Source organism: Eumetopias jubatus, unplaced genomic scaffold, assembly GCF_037043125.1.
Source record: "Eumetopias jubatus isolate StellerSeaLion01/CBP00866 unplaced genomic scaffold, mEumJub1_p1.0 scaffold_13, whole genome shotgun sequence".
In the NCBI taxonomy this organism is placed as follows: domain Eukaryota; kingdom Metazoa; phylum Chordata; class Mammalia; order Carnivora; family Otariidae; genus Eumetopias; species Eumetopias jubatus.
In genome coordinates, this window is record NW_028274819.1 from 105378870 (window position 1) to 105396085 (window position 17216).

Sequence of the window (17216 nt, forward strand, 5' to 3'; positions counted from 1 at the left end):
TTTTGGTTAGGACATAATTATAAAAACAATTCTGTTTTTTCAAATTGTTAGTCACTGTCCCCAATACAATATTAAACACCTCTTCCTGATTGACATTTTATGATTATTAGTTGCATTTTACATTTCTTACCCGAGCTGGATTGCTGCCCTCCAAGGTAGTGGTTGCAGTAGATGCCTTGAAATTTATATTTTTAGAGCTTTTCTTCAAAGGCAATTTAAAAAATAAAGAAAACGTATGTAAAAGTGATCAAGATGCATTGCCTCCAGAAATCTATTTTTTTAAATACAGTCTATTTTGCGGGTAGTGCCACTAAAAAAAGGAAAATAACGAGAAAAAAAATTTGTGTGGCCTTGTCCTGTGTGTGTGTTTTTTGTTTTTTAAAGAATGCTTGTTCTTAGGGTTGCTGTTGATTTGGCCTGTAGTTACTACAGAAACTCCAAGGAACTCATTCCCTTTATGGTTCATGTCTAGGCATGCCTGGAGACCAGGGAGACCCATGATTTAATCTAAGTAAGAATGCTTGTGGTGTTTTAAATGACGAAACAGAAGACTGCATTTGTTTTAGACAAAACCAGGAAGGTACCTTTCAGAGAGATTGTTTACTGTTTTATTGAATTTCTGGGCTTTTGGTGATTTGGGTGATGGGCAAGGAGTGCTAAGGAGAGGAGATGGGGTTGGTGATTAGGAACAAACCCAGAAGAGTATAGAACACATATATCTTCTGCTTTAGCTTTGGAGAATTTGGATTAGTTAAATTTACCACTCCTCGATAAAAGACTAGAGTGATGGGGACTGGGAACTACAAAAGATGGAGACAAACTTACTCCCTTCTTTTAACACACACAGACACACCATCTGAACATATTCTATCTTCCACAGCTTTTGGAGAACGTTGTTCGAGAGGAAGAGTGAAGAATCAGACTGATTAGAAATTATTGGAGTTTAGCAGCTTCTTTTTAAACGTATTTTCTACATACATATTTTCTCTTAGGAAATAGAAAACCATATTTTGATTTTTATATAGATCAATAAATGTCAGACTACCTTATTAACTGATACTATATTTAGGACCTAGTTTATATGTTGATGCAAGACTAGATTGAAGTAAACTTAATGCCTTTTTAAGAGCTAAAAATCAATGAATCTGTTCAATTTGAGAGGAGATTTTCTTTCTAGCTAAAATGAACTGCCAGGAATTTTTATAATTTCATTCTTCTGATTCCATTTCATTGTGCTCTCATTAATAAGAGTGTACTAGCTTCTTATATTTATTGACTAATTGATACTGTTGCTTTCAATGTAAAAACGTTAAATTATCTTTTAGTAAATCAGAAACAATCTAAAAAATAGGCTTTATAACTAAAGTTGTTTGAGCTCTTAAGGCTTCAGCAGTAGGAGCAAACATGTTACATATTTACCATCTTGAGAGAACACAGTCTAGGGATTTATGGTCTAGTTGGAGAGGGAGACAATTTGTGTACACAGATAATTAAGATACCTATAGTTTAGTAATTATATCAATATTAATATCAAATATATATATATTTATATTATATATAATTATATTAAATACCAAGATTGTTAGATTAATAGATACTTCAAGACTTCTGAGTAGTAATGTAAGCTTCATTATTATTTTAAAACTAGTTTTTAGTTTTTACTTTTAAATTTTTAATTAAAGATGGTTGACCTATACAGGGCGCCTGGGTGGCTCAGTCAGCTAAGCGTCTGCCTTTGGCTCAGGTCATGATCTCAGGGTCCTGGGATTGAGGCCCATGTGGTTCCCTACTCAGCAGGGAATCTGCTCCTCCCCCCTGCTCAAGCTCTCTCTCTCTCTCTCTCTCAAATAAATAAATAAATAAGTAAAATCTTTTAAAAAAAGATAGTGGACATATAATATTAGTTTCAGGTATACAACATAGTGATTCGACAATTATATACATTATGAAATACTGTAAGTGTAGCTACCATGTATCACCATACAAAGTTATTACAATATTATTGACTATATTCCCCATGTTGTATTTTTCATCCCTGTGATTTATTTTATAACTGGAAGTTTGTGCCTCTTAATCCCCTTTACCTATTTTGCCTATTTCCCCACCCCTCTGCCCTCTGGCAACCACCAGTTTGTTCTCTGTATTTATGAATCTCTTTCTGTTTTTTTGTTTCATTTTTTAGATTCCATATGTAATGAAATCATATGGTATTTGTCTTTCTATGTCAGACTTAATTCACTTAGCATAATGCTCTCTAGGTCCATGCATATTGTCACAAATGGCAAGATTTCCTTCTTTTTTTATGGTTGAGTAATATTCCATTATATATCTATATATACACCACATCTTTTTTTAATTAGTCAACCTTTGATGAACACATGGGTTATTTCCATTTCTTAGCTATTGTAAATAAGGCTGCAATAAATATAGGGGTGCATCTATCTCTTCAAATTAATGTTTTTGTTTTCTTTGGCTAAATAGCCAGAATTGGAATTATTGGATCATATGGTATTTATATTTTTATGTTTTGGAGGAATCTTCATACTGTTTTCTATAGTGGCTGCACAATTTATGTAAGCTTCATTATTGCCAGGATTTAGGAAAAAAGAAAAGGCAAATCACCGAAGGTGGGGGACCCAGAGAAGGCTATATGGGAAATGTGAGGTCAAGCTGGGTCTAGAAGGAAAAAGTAGAACATAGATAAAGGGAGAAGACAGAGGTGATGTTCTTGGTAGAAGGAACAACTTGTGAAGGAAAAATACAAGCCAGTTTGTGGAGACCGTAACATACATGGTCAGTTGGGAGAGCAATCAATGTGTCCCTGCTTGAGGAAATAAGATTAGAGAGGTAGGTACGTAGGAAATAGATCATGGAGGACCATAGGTGTCAGGCCATGGGGTTTTAATCTCATTCACTTGACTTTGGGGGCCCATGACTTATACGATATGTTGTTCTGTGGAGATTAATAAAGTGGCATGGGTTAGAAGAGGGAGAGACTGGGGAGACTCAGTATCCATTTAGGCAATTATTTTAATGACCTAGGTATGAAGTGATGTAGAAAATATGGTATGAATGGGAGAGACTTTGGGAAGGAAATGGCATAGGACCTGGTGACTGGTTGAAGCCAAGAGAGAGAACAAGATGAACCTCCATGTTCCAATGACAAACCAAGATGCTGGGAGGCAAATCTAGTCAGAGGCTAATTACAAAGCATTTGTGTTCAGGCTTGCTTAGTTTAGGCGATTGGTAGAGTTGGATATTGGGGGCTGCAACTCTTGAAAGGAGAGATTTAGTCGTTTCCTAAAGTGGCAACAGTTGAAGTCTGAGGATGAATGAACATCCAACATCTGCTGTGGTCCACCTGGGACAGAGCAGGGAACTAGCAGCAGGGGGGTTTTCTTGAATAGAAAACAGAGCGAGGAAAGCAGAAGGCTTGGGACCAGCTTTGAGTGTATCCGTGTCCTCTCTAGGGGCTGGCAGGAAGAAGTAGGTCTTGAGCCCACAAGAAGTAGAAGAGAGGACTCCCACAGAAGCCAAGCTGTTGTAAACAGGGTCATATTCACATGTGAATTCAAGGGAAACAGCTGTCTGGGCACCACCACATCATAAGGTTTGGTCAGTGGGCAGCAGATGACTACACTGGCTCTTCCAGAATGTTTGTCTCAGGGCTTTATTCATTGAGTCAGGGAAGGGTCCATGAACTTCTCTGGACTGTTAGGAAACAGATGAACTTTCCTGGCTGCTTCCCACCACTGGTTAGCCCCTGTCCCCTCTCCAAAAAGACTCATGTAGATTTTTCAGGTTTTTAGAAGTAATTTCAGGTGGTCTGAGTACACGGTTGAAGAAAGTCTGTTCTTAAGAGCTCTAGAATGTGTTCTGTAACTTTATGAAGCCAAAAGCAGGAAATTGACTGATTATCTTGTTAATACATTCATAAGCATGAAAATACTTTATGCCATTCTTTTAAGTGCCACCGGAGGAGGTCTACCTATTCTTGTTTTTATTTCTAGTCTCCCCATTTGGCACTTAAGCCTTTTTTCTAGGTGGGGTTTATATTCTTTCGTTTTAAAAAAATTACATAACTCTGAAAAGAATCACATAATTCTGATTTGTTATCTTTATTTCCTCTATATCCATAGAGCATACCTCAAGGATTTCATCAAGTTCAAACATTTTGTCAAGTTCATAGTGTCTTTCCCCTCTTAGCTCATCTGTGGCTTGTTTAAATCTCAAACTCCGTTCCTACTTCCTGGGTAAAATCTTCCTTGGAGCCTGGAGCCTCATCTCGATCTTTTCCTTCTCTAACTCCTTCTGCACTTAATATATTCACTATATAATTAGTATCTCCCATTACTAAGAGAATGTTATTCTCCAGTGTTCTAATTGCATTTTTGAAATCAGCATTTTGTAATAGTAGAGAGTGCTGGTGTATATAACATACATATATTGGTACAGAGCACTGTATATACATTGTCTTACATCCTGAATTGTTTGCAGTGGGCTATCTTGGTTTCCAACTTGATGCATTTCATATAAACATGACTTCACTGACAGATCTGTATCTATATCTGGTCCTTCTAGCACAATACCACTTCCATTATGACTGCTCAATAATGCACATAGGAAATACAAATAAAGTAGGAAAAAGGCTTGTGGTAAATACACTTGCATGGTAACTTTATGAAAAAGAAGCATCATAATAGTTTGATTCATTTAGTTTATCAGTAAATGTCTCACTTAATAGATTAGGCAGCTCTAAACTTAATTTCTCTTGGGTTCAAATAAACATAGCATAACTGTAGAATTTTATCAGGTAAAATTTTAGCATATGCAATTTTGTTTCAACATTAATGTAACTTCCTTAATATGTGGTTTGAACATAATGGGACTGAAGAGTTCATTGTAGGATAGTTTATCGCTTTATAAAATAGTGCTTACTTGCAGTCATTAAAAAATGTATATACTTTCTGTCAGAAGTGGGATTTTTGCTAAAACATCTGTATTTTTTTCCTCATTAGCAATGATGTGCATTTGCAAATGGATATAATTTGCAACTTAAGGAAGGGACACTAAGAAAATCAAATAGGTCTGATAAGATTGGCTATCACATCAAAAACCCAGTGAATGTATAAGAGGGGAACCCTCTTGCACTGTTGGTGGGAATGCAAGCTGGTGCAGCCACTCTGGAAAACAGTATGGAGGATCCTCAAGAAGTTAAAAATAGAGCTACCCTACGACCCAGCAATTGCACTACTAGGTATTTATCCATAGGATACAAACATAGTGATTCAAAGGGGCACCTATACCCCAGTGTTTATAGCAGCAATGTCCACGATGCCAAACTATGGAAAGAGCCCAGATGTCCATCAGCAGATGAATGGATAAAGAAGATGTGGTGTATATATACAATGGAATATTACTCAGGCATCAAAAATGAAATCTTACCATTTGCCACGACGTGGATGGAACTAGAGGGTATTCTGTTAAGTGAAATAAGTCGGTCAGAGAAAGATAAATATCATATGATCTCACTCATGTGGAATTTAAGAAACAAAACAGATGAACATAGGGGAAGGGAGGGAAAAATAAAACGGTACAAAATTAGAGAGGGAGACAAACCATAAAAGAGTCTTAATCATAGGAAACAAACTGAGAATTGCAGGAGGGGAAGTGGGTGGGGGGATGGGGTAACCTCGTGAAGGGTGTTAAGGAGGGCACATGGTGTAACGAGCACTGGGTGTCGTATGCCACTGGTGAATCACTGAATTCTACCTCTGAAACTAAAGGGGAAAAATGGAGAAGCAAAAGAAATAGTACCCATCACTGAATTTATTCATTCAATAGTTACTGAGCATCAGATGTTATAGTGGGAGGAATTATTAAAAAAAAAAAAAAGACAATTGAGCAAAAAGCTGCCCTGTGAAGTTTAACTCTGGGAGCTTTATGAAATACATTACCCCAAGACACACTACATATGTTGGATCCTGCTTGAGAGGATCATCTTTTAAAAAAATAAAATAATAATCTTTAACATATGTAAGAAAATCCAGTGAATATAATGTTCAACGTGGATGATATTTTAAAATTATTTAGCCTATATTTTTAAATTATTAAATGCATAAATATTTTCAATTTTATACTGAAGTTTAGCTAAGATCAAGAAGACAAATGTAGAAGCAGATTTTCAAGGTTTACCATTATTGATGAGACTTGGGGCTTGAAGTTGCCTTAGTGATAAGAGTTGAAGTCCCTCATGCTAAAAGGAAGAAATGCAATTCGGGAAACTGTTAACTTGTGCAAGGTCATTTCAGTCATTTTCATGTTTTCTACCATTTGATTCTCTGTTACAGGCTTGATAAGAAGGTAAAATTTGTCTTTTTATTAGATTTTATTTATGTTTTTACATTTTTTATTTAAATTTAATTTAGTTAACATGTAGTGTATTACTAGTTTCAGAGGTAGAGTTCAGTGATTCATCACTTGCATACAACACCCAGTGTTCATTCCATCATGTGCCCTCCTTAATGCCCATCCCCCAGTTACCCCAGCCCCACCCCCCTTTCCTAGAGTTAAGAGTCTCCTATGGTTTGGGGCACCTGGGTGGCTCAGTCGGTTGGGCGTCTGCCTTCAGCTCAGGTCATGGTCCTGGGATCCTGGGATTGAGTTCCGAGTCAGGCTCCCTGCTCAATGGGGGAGTCTGCTTCTCCCTCTCCCTCTGCCCCTCCCCTCTGCTCATGCTCTCTCTTGCTCTCTCTCTCTCAAATAAATAAATTAGAGAAAAAAAAAGTCTCTTCGATGAACTCTGAAAAACAAACTGAGGGTTCTAGAGGGGAGGGGGTGGGGGATGGGTTAGCCTGGTGATGAGTGTTAAAGAGGGCACGTTCTGCGTGGAGCACTGGGTGTTATGCACAAACAATGAATCATGGAACACTACATCCAAAACTAATGATGTAATGTATGGTGATTAACATAATAAAAAAATTTAAAAAAAAGTCTCTTATGGTTTGCCTCCCTCAAAAGGCTTCCTCTTCATTCTGTTTTTCATCCTCATTCTGAATGGCCAGAAACCGCGTGTTTCCACCCGTTTCTGTGGTGCTTCCCCCAGGCTTCTTCCCCTTTTCCAAACATCTCCAGATAGAACATGATTCTCTTGTTCTATTAAGGATAACTCGTTTGACATTTTCAGAAGGAAATCCTGAAAAGACAACATCTAATCGAGGGACTAAATGCCTTATAATGGGAATTTTAGACATTACATAGAAATGGTGGAAGACCTGGATTTTGGGTTTGTTTGTTTGTTTGTTTGTTTGTTTTTGTCTTCAAATTTCTTTGAGAGAGAGTGAGCAAGAGAGAGAAGGAACAGGGGAAGGGGGAGGGAGAAGCAGGCTTCTGGCTGAGCAGGGAGCCAGACATGGGGCTCCATCCCTGGACTCCAGGATCATGACCTGAGCTGAAGGCAGTTTGTCTTCAAATTTCAGCATCCATTTTCTATTCTACTTAAACCTGAGGTTGGTTTAGGCTGGCCCAGGCTAGACCTTTTGCTAAATTCTAATATCCTGTCAATGAGCATTACCACCTGGGTGTTTAATTACCATCATAAACTCAGTGTATTTCAATCTGAACCAGCCACTGTTATTTTTCTACCAACTCTTCTGCTGAACTCAGTTATTTCAATGAAACATTATTGTCTTGGTAACTAAGGCTGGAAACTTGGAGTGATTTTTGAGTATCTCGTATCTCCAAACTCGGCATTCAAATAGTTACTTGTGTACATAACTGATTTCCTTCTCTAGATTATAAGCCTCCTGAAAGTTGAAACAAAATTTTTAACCCCATGGCACTTAGCAGCATCTCATATGCTGTAGAAGGTCAGTAAATAGTCATGGAGTGAATGTCAATTATAACAGAAGTTCTAGTTGTCATTATGTGTAGGAGGTGATTTAAGTAAGGTGTTTAAAATCATCATAAACAAGTAACTGAAGGAAGTCTTGCATGATGTTTAGTTTCTATTTATTCTTTCCTGAACTCTAAGTACATTGTTATTCCACTGTTCTATTCATAACATCCAAGGCCTGCCTGGGCCTGTTGCAGAAAATATCGCTAGGGAGGGTTCAAAGCCTCATCAGCTAATGTGTTGCACCAACTCAAAATGCACTGTAACAATATGTCATCCATGAAGGTGAACTAGTGAAAGAATTATTAAGCACCTGGCACCACTTTAGTATTATAAATGCAAACATTAACCATTCGAAAAGGAAAAAATTGAGGATATGCTAATGCATGTTGCCTTTAGTTCCAAAATAAATTTTATTTCAGCAATATATGAGTAGTTGTCATGATTTCCATTTTTTTTTTACTTCTAACATAAAAAAAAAAACAACAAAACTTTGCAAAAGTTGTCCCAGAAAAGGCTAGAAAAGATGAGGATAAATGATGCAAATTTGTGATAATGATCTTTGTTAAGCTCAAGGCATTACAAAGCAATCAAGGGTGTAAAATAAATGTGAAATCTCCTTAATGGCTAGGAGTTATGTCTCTTAATGCTCTCCCATTTTTGCTGCCCATTAGAATTACTTGGGGAAGCTTTCAAAAGTCCCTTTGCCCTGGTTGCACTCCATCCCTCTTCAAGCACAATGTCTGGGCGTAGACTCTTGTCAGGCATCAGTATTTTTAAAAGATATTCAGGTGATTCCAAAGTACAGCAGTTTGAAAACCCCTGTAATTGAGTAAGGGGAATAAGAAATATATCATGGAAAGCTGAAATCAATAAGATACTGTGAAAGTAGAAGGTCATTAAGGTCCTAGTCACAACTTCATTTTATTTATATGTTTTGGGCGTATAATAGATACTGAAATTCTTAATATATTGAACTGAGCTAGCCTTATTAACTCATGTCATTACTTGATATCCAGGTGCTCAACCACCATTTCCATAGTCCTTAGATGATCATTTCTCATACCTCCTAAGCATCAAAGATACTACAGTAGCCAGTGCAATCCTAGCTGTATTTCCAATAATAATATCTGTATTTCATCTCAGTTCATCACTGGTGAAAGTTTTAAGTTATACCAGTCCAGCATGCCAGGAGCCACCCATATCCATATTCTACTACCACTAGCAATGAAGTTTTTATTCCAGCCAGTAGGTGAGTAATCCATTTCCAAAATTCCATTTTAGAGTCTGTTTCCTTAAAACTGTCTTAGACTGGGTTCCTTAGAAACGGACTCTGAGATAGAGAACTGCATGTAGAAGGTTTATTAGGGAATCCTCTTGAGAGATATACCCATGAGGGAGTGAGAAAGATAGGACCGGGCAGGGGCACAGGTGGACCAATGAGGCAGGTGCAGTTGAAGACTCAGTCTATTTTATAGGGAGCTCTGGAGATGGGGTGGCTCTTCAGAATTCTAAGGGGGCCAGGTTTTTGTATCCCCACGTTAGCCAGTCGAAGGCTGCACTGTAGGCCACCCCTTGCAGGGGATGGGAGGCTATCTTTACTGTGAGATAGTTTCTGAGAGTAAGTCCCAGTGAGAAATGCAGCTTTGAGCCATTAGCTGCTGATGGTTCCAGCAGTTGGGGGATGATTGTGTTGACCCTAAAGAGGGGAACTGGTTGAAGGACCTCAGTATCTACTATACTGTTCAAAATAACATCTTTGGCCAATGGGAGCTCTTCATGTAGGCTCATGTCTTTTGACATGACCCACTGGTTTTGCATGACTTTCTTGCTTTCTGGTAAAATACATTCCAGGCTCATCTAATATATTACCTGAACTAGAACTGGAATGAGCCATTTCTCCAAGGACTTTTTTTTAAGTGAGAAATGGTATTTAGAGACCACAAAATGAATGTCAGGATTGCTTTCTGATTCTAGACCTTTCAGTGAACAGAACTAAAACACAAATTTTTAGAAAAAAAACTCAAGTTCATATTACTACTACCATTTCAAATTTAACATTATAGGATTTTTACTTAATTTCCTTGATTTTACACTTCTGTCCCTTTTTCCTTACATTGAAAATCTTAGTTCATAACATCATTAAAGTAAATATTTGTATTTCTCTATCCTAGTCTATTCTCTCTCTCTCTATAAAATTTCAAAAGCGTAATACTAACATTATAGTCTCTCTAGAATAGATTGCAATGTGTTCTAGAGTCACTTGGATTTTGTCAAAGCAGTTTGCTTGACCTTTATTCTTTTTTTAAAAAAAAGATTTTATTTATTTCAGAGAGAGAGAGTGAGAAGGCAAGAGAGTGCACAAGTGGGGAGAGGGGCAGAGGATGAGGAAGTAGCAGACTCCTTACTGAGCACGAGCCCGATGAGGGGCCCGATCCCAGGACCCTGGGATCATGACCTGGGTCAAAGGCAGACACTTAACCAACTGAGCTACCCAGGTGCCCCTGCTTGATCTTCATTCTATTCAACTTGTTTATTACTTGTAGCAGGATATATTCTTGCCAAATTTACGGATAACAGTCAAAACGATAAGAGAATTTATTGAATGACAGAATTGGGTCACACATAATCCTGATTCCTAATGGTGATGGTCTAAATTTGACACAATGAAATATGACAGGTATAACTGTAATATGCAGTTGTTTTATACCCCCATTTAATCCACAAAGCATTAGAAAAGACAATAAAATGATAAATATAAACTTATTATTTATTAATAAGAAAGGCTACCACTTTTTGAGGACTTACTGTACGCCAGGCACTTTGCTAAATACTTCATATAATTTTATAACTTTTTAAAACGATTTTATTTATTTATTTGACAGAGAGAGATAGTGAGAGCAGGAACACAAACAGGGGGAGTGGGAGAGGGAGAAGCAGACTCTCTGCTGAGCAGGGAGCCCGACACGGGGCCCGATCCCAGGACCCTGGGATCATGACCTGAGCCGAAGGCAGACGCTTAATGACTGAGTCACCCTGGCGCCCTAATTTTATAATTTAATCTGGACAAGAACGTCGTAAGACAACAGTAGTAGTAGCAGCATCTATGATTTACAGAGCATTTACGGAGTACTTGGTGCTGTTCTAGGCATTTTATACTCAAGTCTCATAACCCTACAAAGCGTTCTAGTTCTGGAAATCTGATTCCAAGGCTATAGGCACACGTTTTACCCCCTTTTTCACAGATGAGATTTTGAAGATGAGAGAGACTGAGAAACTCCCCTGAATGTCTGTTAAACGAAGGACTGGGATTCAATCCCATGACACTTGATTTTAAGCTGATTTTTTGATCAGCTTCCTGTCACAACAGCTAGGCAGGCTCTGGACGAGGTGTGTTCATGCATTATTGATTGTAATCTTGTTAACAACCCTGAGGGGGTCACTCTTGTCCTTCCCATTTCACAGGTCAGGAACTGAAAGTTCAGGAGGTAAGCAGGTTGCTGCAGGTTACACAGACAGTGCGTGGTAAAGTTGCAATTCACACCCAGGTCTGTCTAAATCCGAAGCCCATATTCTTAAACCTTAAGCTGTCCGGGAAGGGAAAGATGTAAAAAACCAATAGCATTAGTGAAAAAGACTACTTGCAAGTTCAACGTGAGGCAGTGGTGGGATGCCACTGCCAACAAGGTGAATGCCACCTGAGGCTGTGTTCTAGAAATACGGTCCCCGCAGCAAGGGAGGAGACAGTCTCACTCTCATCTGCAACGGCAGAGCATACCCGGGGCGCTGTGTGTCCTGGGCTCCACGCCTTAAACAAGCATTTACTGACATACCTGAAACTCCTCCACAGGTGACCGCCGAGCATGGTGAAGTGTCTGGAGGAACGTGTCTATCGGAAGGACTGTTAAAAGTTGAGGTTAGCGCTCCAAAAGAGAAGGCTCAGGAGAGGCTGAAGAGCTGGCATTTGCAGTCGAGCGTCAGCTACAGTCTCTAGTTCCAGAGAAGTAAGGCTTCCATTAGGAGGAATTGGTGCCTCCAGGGGAGGAAGCACCGCTTGGTATTGGGAGCTTTTTAGAAATGAAATGGGCTTCCTTTTAAGAGAACGAATTCTTTTTCACTAATGAAGAACTTGAATGAGCCCTTACTGTGGGTTTAAAGACATATGTCAGGTGCCGTGGTTCTTAAATTTTAGTGGGTATAAGAATCACCTGGAAGTACTTGTGATCTACTGATTCTCAGGCTTCACCTTTAGAAGCATCTGCATTTTTAACAAGCAGCGCAGTGGGGCCAAATGAGGTGGTCAGTGACCCACACTTTGAGAACCAATGAGATTAGATAAACTCCAAGATCTTTTCCACTTTGTTTGCAAATAAACATTCTAGCAAAAAATGTGTGTTGTCAACATAACAACTGTTCAAAGAAAGTTGTCTTAAGTTTTATACACGATCCAAGACAAAAGTCTTTAATATGTTGACAGTTATAATTAGAGACAAAATTACTGGAATGTAGGATATTAGGATATGGGAAGAAGAAGGCTTGATTCTCAATCTACGTCATAAGAGACAAGACTTTAATAGCAAAATAGAAGAGACAAATCCAGGCGGAAAATCTTTTTTCAGATGTTCAGATTTTAAAGAACTCACTCTGCGTATACCAGGGAGCAATCTGATGGGGACCTGGAAGAAGCTATTTAATTACCCTAACGGACTGCCCCTGTGTAAGGTTAAACACCTGTCAGGCTCTGGGACCCAGGCTTATATAAACTTCAGCCTAAAACTAACAGAACAGGTGTAGGGGCAAGTGTCTTCTAACGCTGGCCCACTTTCTGTTGGGCTAAAGCACTTTTTCTGGCAAGTATAATGTATGTTTGATTAACTTTAACTTTTACTTAAAGCATGTGACCTGAGAGCCACATTGTAGAACTACTATATCCTGAAATGTTTTGCTCTCTGTAAACATGTTTTTTAAAAAGCACTGCTTGGGTATAATTTACTGTCTGTATCAGGGTTTTTTTTTATTAAAAGATTTTGTTTATTTAACAGAGAGAGAGAGCACAAGCAGGCAGAGCAACAGACAGAGGGAGAGGGAGAAGCAGGCTTCCCGCTGAGCCACGAGCCCGATGCAGGGCTCAGTCCCAGGACCCCGGGATCGTGATCTGAACCTAAGGCAGACGCTTAACAGACTGAGCCACCCTGGCCCCCCTCCCCTTTTTTGACTTAAGTTGCATAGTGGTGTTTCATTTGTTGCTTAAGTGTACTAAAGTTTTAAAAAGCGGGTCTTTTTTTCTTTGAAAATATTAAAAACTGACTAGTTGAGGAATTGGTGCTCCTGGCTGTTTTGTTCACTGATAGTATCGATGTGCTTATTTCGTTCATGGAGGACTAGCAAACGATTTCTATTTTAAACGTAAGGTCTATAAAACTTCCCAATGGCAATTACATATTGATAACCAGTGTGACCCTGTTTCTATTTAATTTATTCTCGCTTCCATTTTAACGGTTGCAGACCTCCTCCTTTCTCTTGAATGATGAGGGATGAAATTGCAACAGCAGTTTTCTTTGTCACAAGACTGGTGAAAAAACATGACAAATTGAGTAAACAGCAAGTAAAAGACTTCGCAGAAAAGCTGATGACGATCTTGTTTGAAACCTACAGAAGTCACTGGCACTCTGACTTCCCTTCCAAAGGGCAAGCCTTCAGGTGAGAGCCAGTGTGTAGGACGGCAAAGGGAAGGAAGTCACAAGCAAGCCATTGCCATTGGCAAGGATTCTGTCCGCAGAGTCTTGAGTTACATAAGTTTTATGGGCTCATACTGATTTGAACATGGGCTTGAAAGAAAGAGATTCAGCAGGTGGCAGTGCGTAGTTGAAAACTATGTAGCTTAAAATATAGTTGAAGACTTATAGGGCAAACGCCCTTATGTGAGGCGGATTAAACAGAGAGCATTCGTCACACTAATTGTGTGGCTTAGTGATGCAACTCACATTCTGAGTAGCTGTGTAAAAAGTCAATGGTTCTACTCATAGAACCGTGGAGGGCGGGGACGGGGTAGGGGTCTCAGCTGAGGGGGGAGCTCTGTGTATTGGAGACATTTGCCCATCTCATGATTCTTCTACCAAGGCGCCTGTCACCCCATCTTTGTTTCCCTTTCCTTGCTTTTTAAAGGTGTATCAGGATAAATAATATTCAGAATAAAGATCCCATTCTAGAACGGGCTTGTGCTGAAAGTAAAGTGGATTTTTCTCACCTTGGACTTCCAAAGGAGATGACCCTCTGGGTAGATCCCTTTGAAGTGTGCTGTAGGTGAGTAATCTCATGGGAGGGGGTGTGCCTGTGACCCCTGGAAACCGTGGGTTACATAGTCAGTTCTGTACACCTTTGTGAGAGATGATGCGCCACAGCCCTGCGTTAGCGTTTAGCGGGCCGAGGGCCCTGGCCGGTTAAGCTTTCGGATGCAAACTTGATTTGCACAAACTTCCATTAGGAGCGGATGGCCTGGAAGCACAAAGACTTTACATAGTATTTGAAATCTGACTTTAATCCCTGCACTTCATTGCCAACCGTAGATTATTGGTTGGATATCTAAGGATTATAGGCAGTATCAAAGGGCAGAGAAGTTGCAATGCAGTCCTTTCGCTGAACTGAAAGAAACTAGTTCTTGTCTTTTTCTGAAAAATTCACCAAGAAAGTGCTTACAGAATAACCCCCATTAATTACCACCCTGTGGTAGCTGAAGGTCACAATGTCTCTTAACTTGCTCTGCCGTCAAACCATTTCCATTTGTTGTTTAAAATAACTTTTTGCAGATTAGTGAGTGGTCTGTAGAAAAGAGTAGAGATAAAAACAACTTGTGAAATTTTGAATCCCTAATGAATACTTTATTTTCTTTTCCCACTTAGGTATGGTGAGAAAAATCACCCATTTACAATTGCTTCTTTTAAAGGCAGGTGGGAGGAATGGGAGCTTTCCCAACGGATCAGCCGCATTGTTAATAGAGCCACTTTGGACCACTCCTCCGGCATTTCCTCTGACGAAGAGAGTTGTAACAAAGAACCTCAGATCATTCCTAAAGTGAGCAATCCAAAGAGTATTTACCAGGTGAAGTGTGTTCCAGTGTGTGTTCTCTACGCTTTTTTCCCGCCCCCATTCTAATTCTAAAAAGAATTTGTCCACCGTAAAAGTGGAAAACAGAAAAACCTATAAAGATTAAAATCGCAGTAACATTTTGGGAAAGTTTTTTCTTCTATATGTAGTTTCTCTACTTGGCTGAGGGCTCAGGAGCTACAGTCATCTGTAATAGTGTTTTTCTGTGTAGTACTTGAGCAGAAGTTTCCTTTAATCCAAATTCCTTCCTGATTAAATATAAAATTAGTGGGCTTTCTTGCCAGCAGAAAATAACATACCATTTGTAGAAAATCTGGAATATTAAGAAACGATCAAAGGTCTGTAATCCCACCACAAGAGTTTTTCTAAAAATAATAAAATATATTTTAGCCACAATTCCTAGAAAGATATGTATATTTGTATGTTGGAAATAAGTTTCATGAAACAATACTCATCCTCACTTGGCATAATGCCCTCCATATTTTCTATTAAATTAAATTGATTTCAACCACCTAAATGGATTTCATGATCCAGAAATAGTGGCAACCCTCAATTTGAAAAACACTGATCTAGACAGACTCTCTCTTGATATTGTTATGTATATACTTGTTTGTATGTTTTCTGAAATTAATCCTTTATGCATGTTAAGACAATTTAAATACTTAACATTTTAATACTTTTTCCCTTGTAATTTATTTAATCTATTACTGGCAGTCATCTAGATTTTCACATTGTTGTGATATAAAAAAAACTCATAACTTGTAGAGATGACTGAATTTTAAGTTATTTCTGGAGACTTGTCCTCAGACTTGGAATTACTAGGTGATAGGATGTGGCCAAAGTACCATCCAGGGAGGTTTTATTTATTTGTACTTTAACCAGCTCCATGTGAAAGTGTCTGTTTTATCATTTTTCCTAAAATTGGTTATTCTCATTTAAAAATACATAATTTGCTAAAGATGCTGTTATAGACTCTTAATTTAAGCATTAAAGAAACCCAACTTTCCATGTGCCCAAATGTTTTGGGTACTTACTGTCTTATGAATTTTTTCTTTACCCATTTACCATTTGAGGTTTTAATATATTATTAGTATAGGCTCTTCAAAAGTTAGAAATATTTTAACCCCTTTTCATATTATTGGCAAATATTTATTCTGATAGTTTGGAAACTAAACTCTATAGTTTATTATATAGTTCTCCATGTATACAAGTTTAAAATCATGTAATGACATATATACCCTTAATTCTATTCTTAGGCTTAGAAAGATTTTCTTCCATCGAGGGATCAGATCCACAGTCAGCTATACACTTGTAGAACAATATCTTTTCAGAGTGTGGTCTGCAAAACATCTGTGTTGGTCATTTGGGATGTTGAAAATGGATATTTCTAGACCTCAGCCCTAGAGGTTACAATTAGACAGTTTTGGGTTAAGCCAGTGAGGGGAGGGTGGGGTAGCAGAGAACCCAAGAATATACACAAATTTGAAGATGTGTTTTTAAGTATTTTAGTTGGATTAAAGATTTAATTTTGTTAAAAGGTACGACATGACTTTATTACCCCCCCCCCATGCTAGACAATTTCCCAAGGATCATCATCTGCTTTGATTTCTATTCATTTGTACTCTCTACGCTTTTGAAAGGCTTAGCTTCTGAGTTATGGGTTTGTGTTTAGTATTTCGGTCTAGCTTATTACTTTAGAGATGATCTTCATACCTTCTTTTTTATTTATTTTTTTTTCCAGGTTGAAAACTTGAAACAGCCCTTTCAATCTTGGTTCCATGTCTCCCGCAAAAAGAATATGGCAGATGGCCGCGTGGGCCTCCTAGGGAACACTTATCATGCATTGCATAAAAATCCCAAGGGTCCGAGGCCTGCCGCCATCCCCCGGGTGGACAGGTACCACTGGGTCAACATGAACCGATAATGCAGTGGCTGGACACTCGGTGGGATAGAGCTCAGAGGAGCTGCTTCATTTTCTTTAAAACAAAAGGGAGTTTAAGGTTGAGAGGCCCATGAAACAGAAAAAGTAATCCCATCAGGGTCTAGGGTGGCATAATGGTGAATCCTCTCACACAGATCATGACTATGTTCTTACTGTACTTTTAATTCTTACTTAATTTTATGTGAAGTTTTATGTAACACTAATGAATGTATTCAGTAATAGAATGAAGATATTGACCTGTGATAAGATTCAATGAATTATGAAAAGTAACAGTTT

The 17216-nt window shown here is 38.5% G+C and overlaps 1 protein-coding gene and 1 long non-coding RNA gene across 2 annotated transcripts; one reads left to right on the top strand and one right to left on the bottom strand.

Moving 5' to 3' along the window:
• Window positions 1–10733: 10733 nt before the first annotated feature.
• LOC148162696 (uncharacterized) lies at window positions 10734–14710 on the bottom strand. Its single transcript, XR_015766626.1, has 3 exons — window positions 14142–14710; window positions 11728–11884; window positions 10734–11481 (listed from the first exon to the last, which is right to left on the bottom strand). It is a non-coding gene; the product is annotated as an uncharacterized LOC148162696 (long non-coding RNA).
• On the top strand, window positions 13422–16922 carry BTG4 (BTG anti-proliferation factor 4). Its single transcript, XM_028105977.2, has 4 exons — window positions 13422–13594; window positions 14060–14197; window positions 14794–14992; window positions 16740–16922. The coding sequence occupies exons 1-4, from the start codon at window positions 13422–13424 to the stop codon at window positions 16920–16922; spliced, it is 693 nt and encodes a 230-aa protein (XP_027961778.2).
• The last annotated feature ends 294 nt before the right edge of the window (window positions 16923–17216 follow it).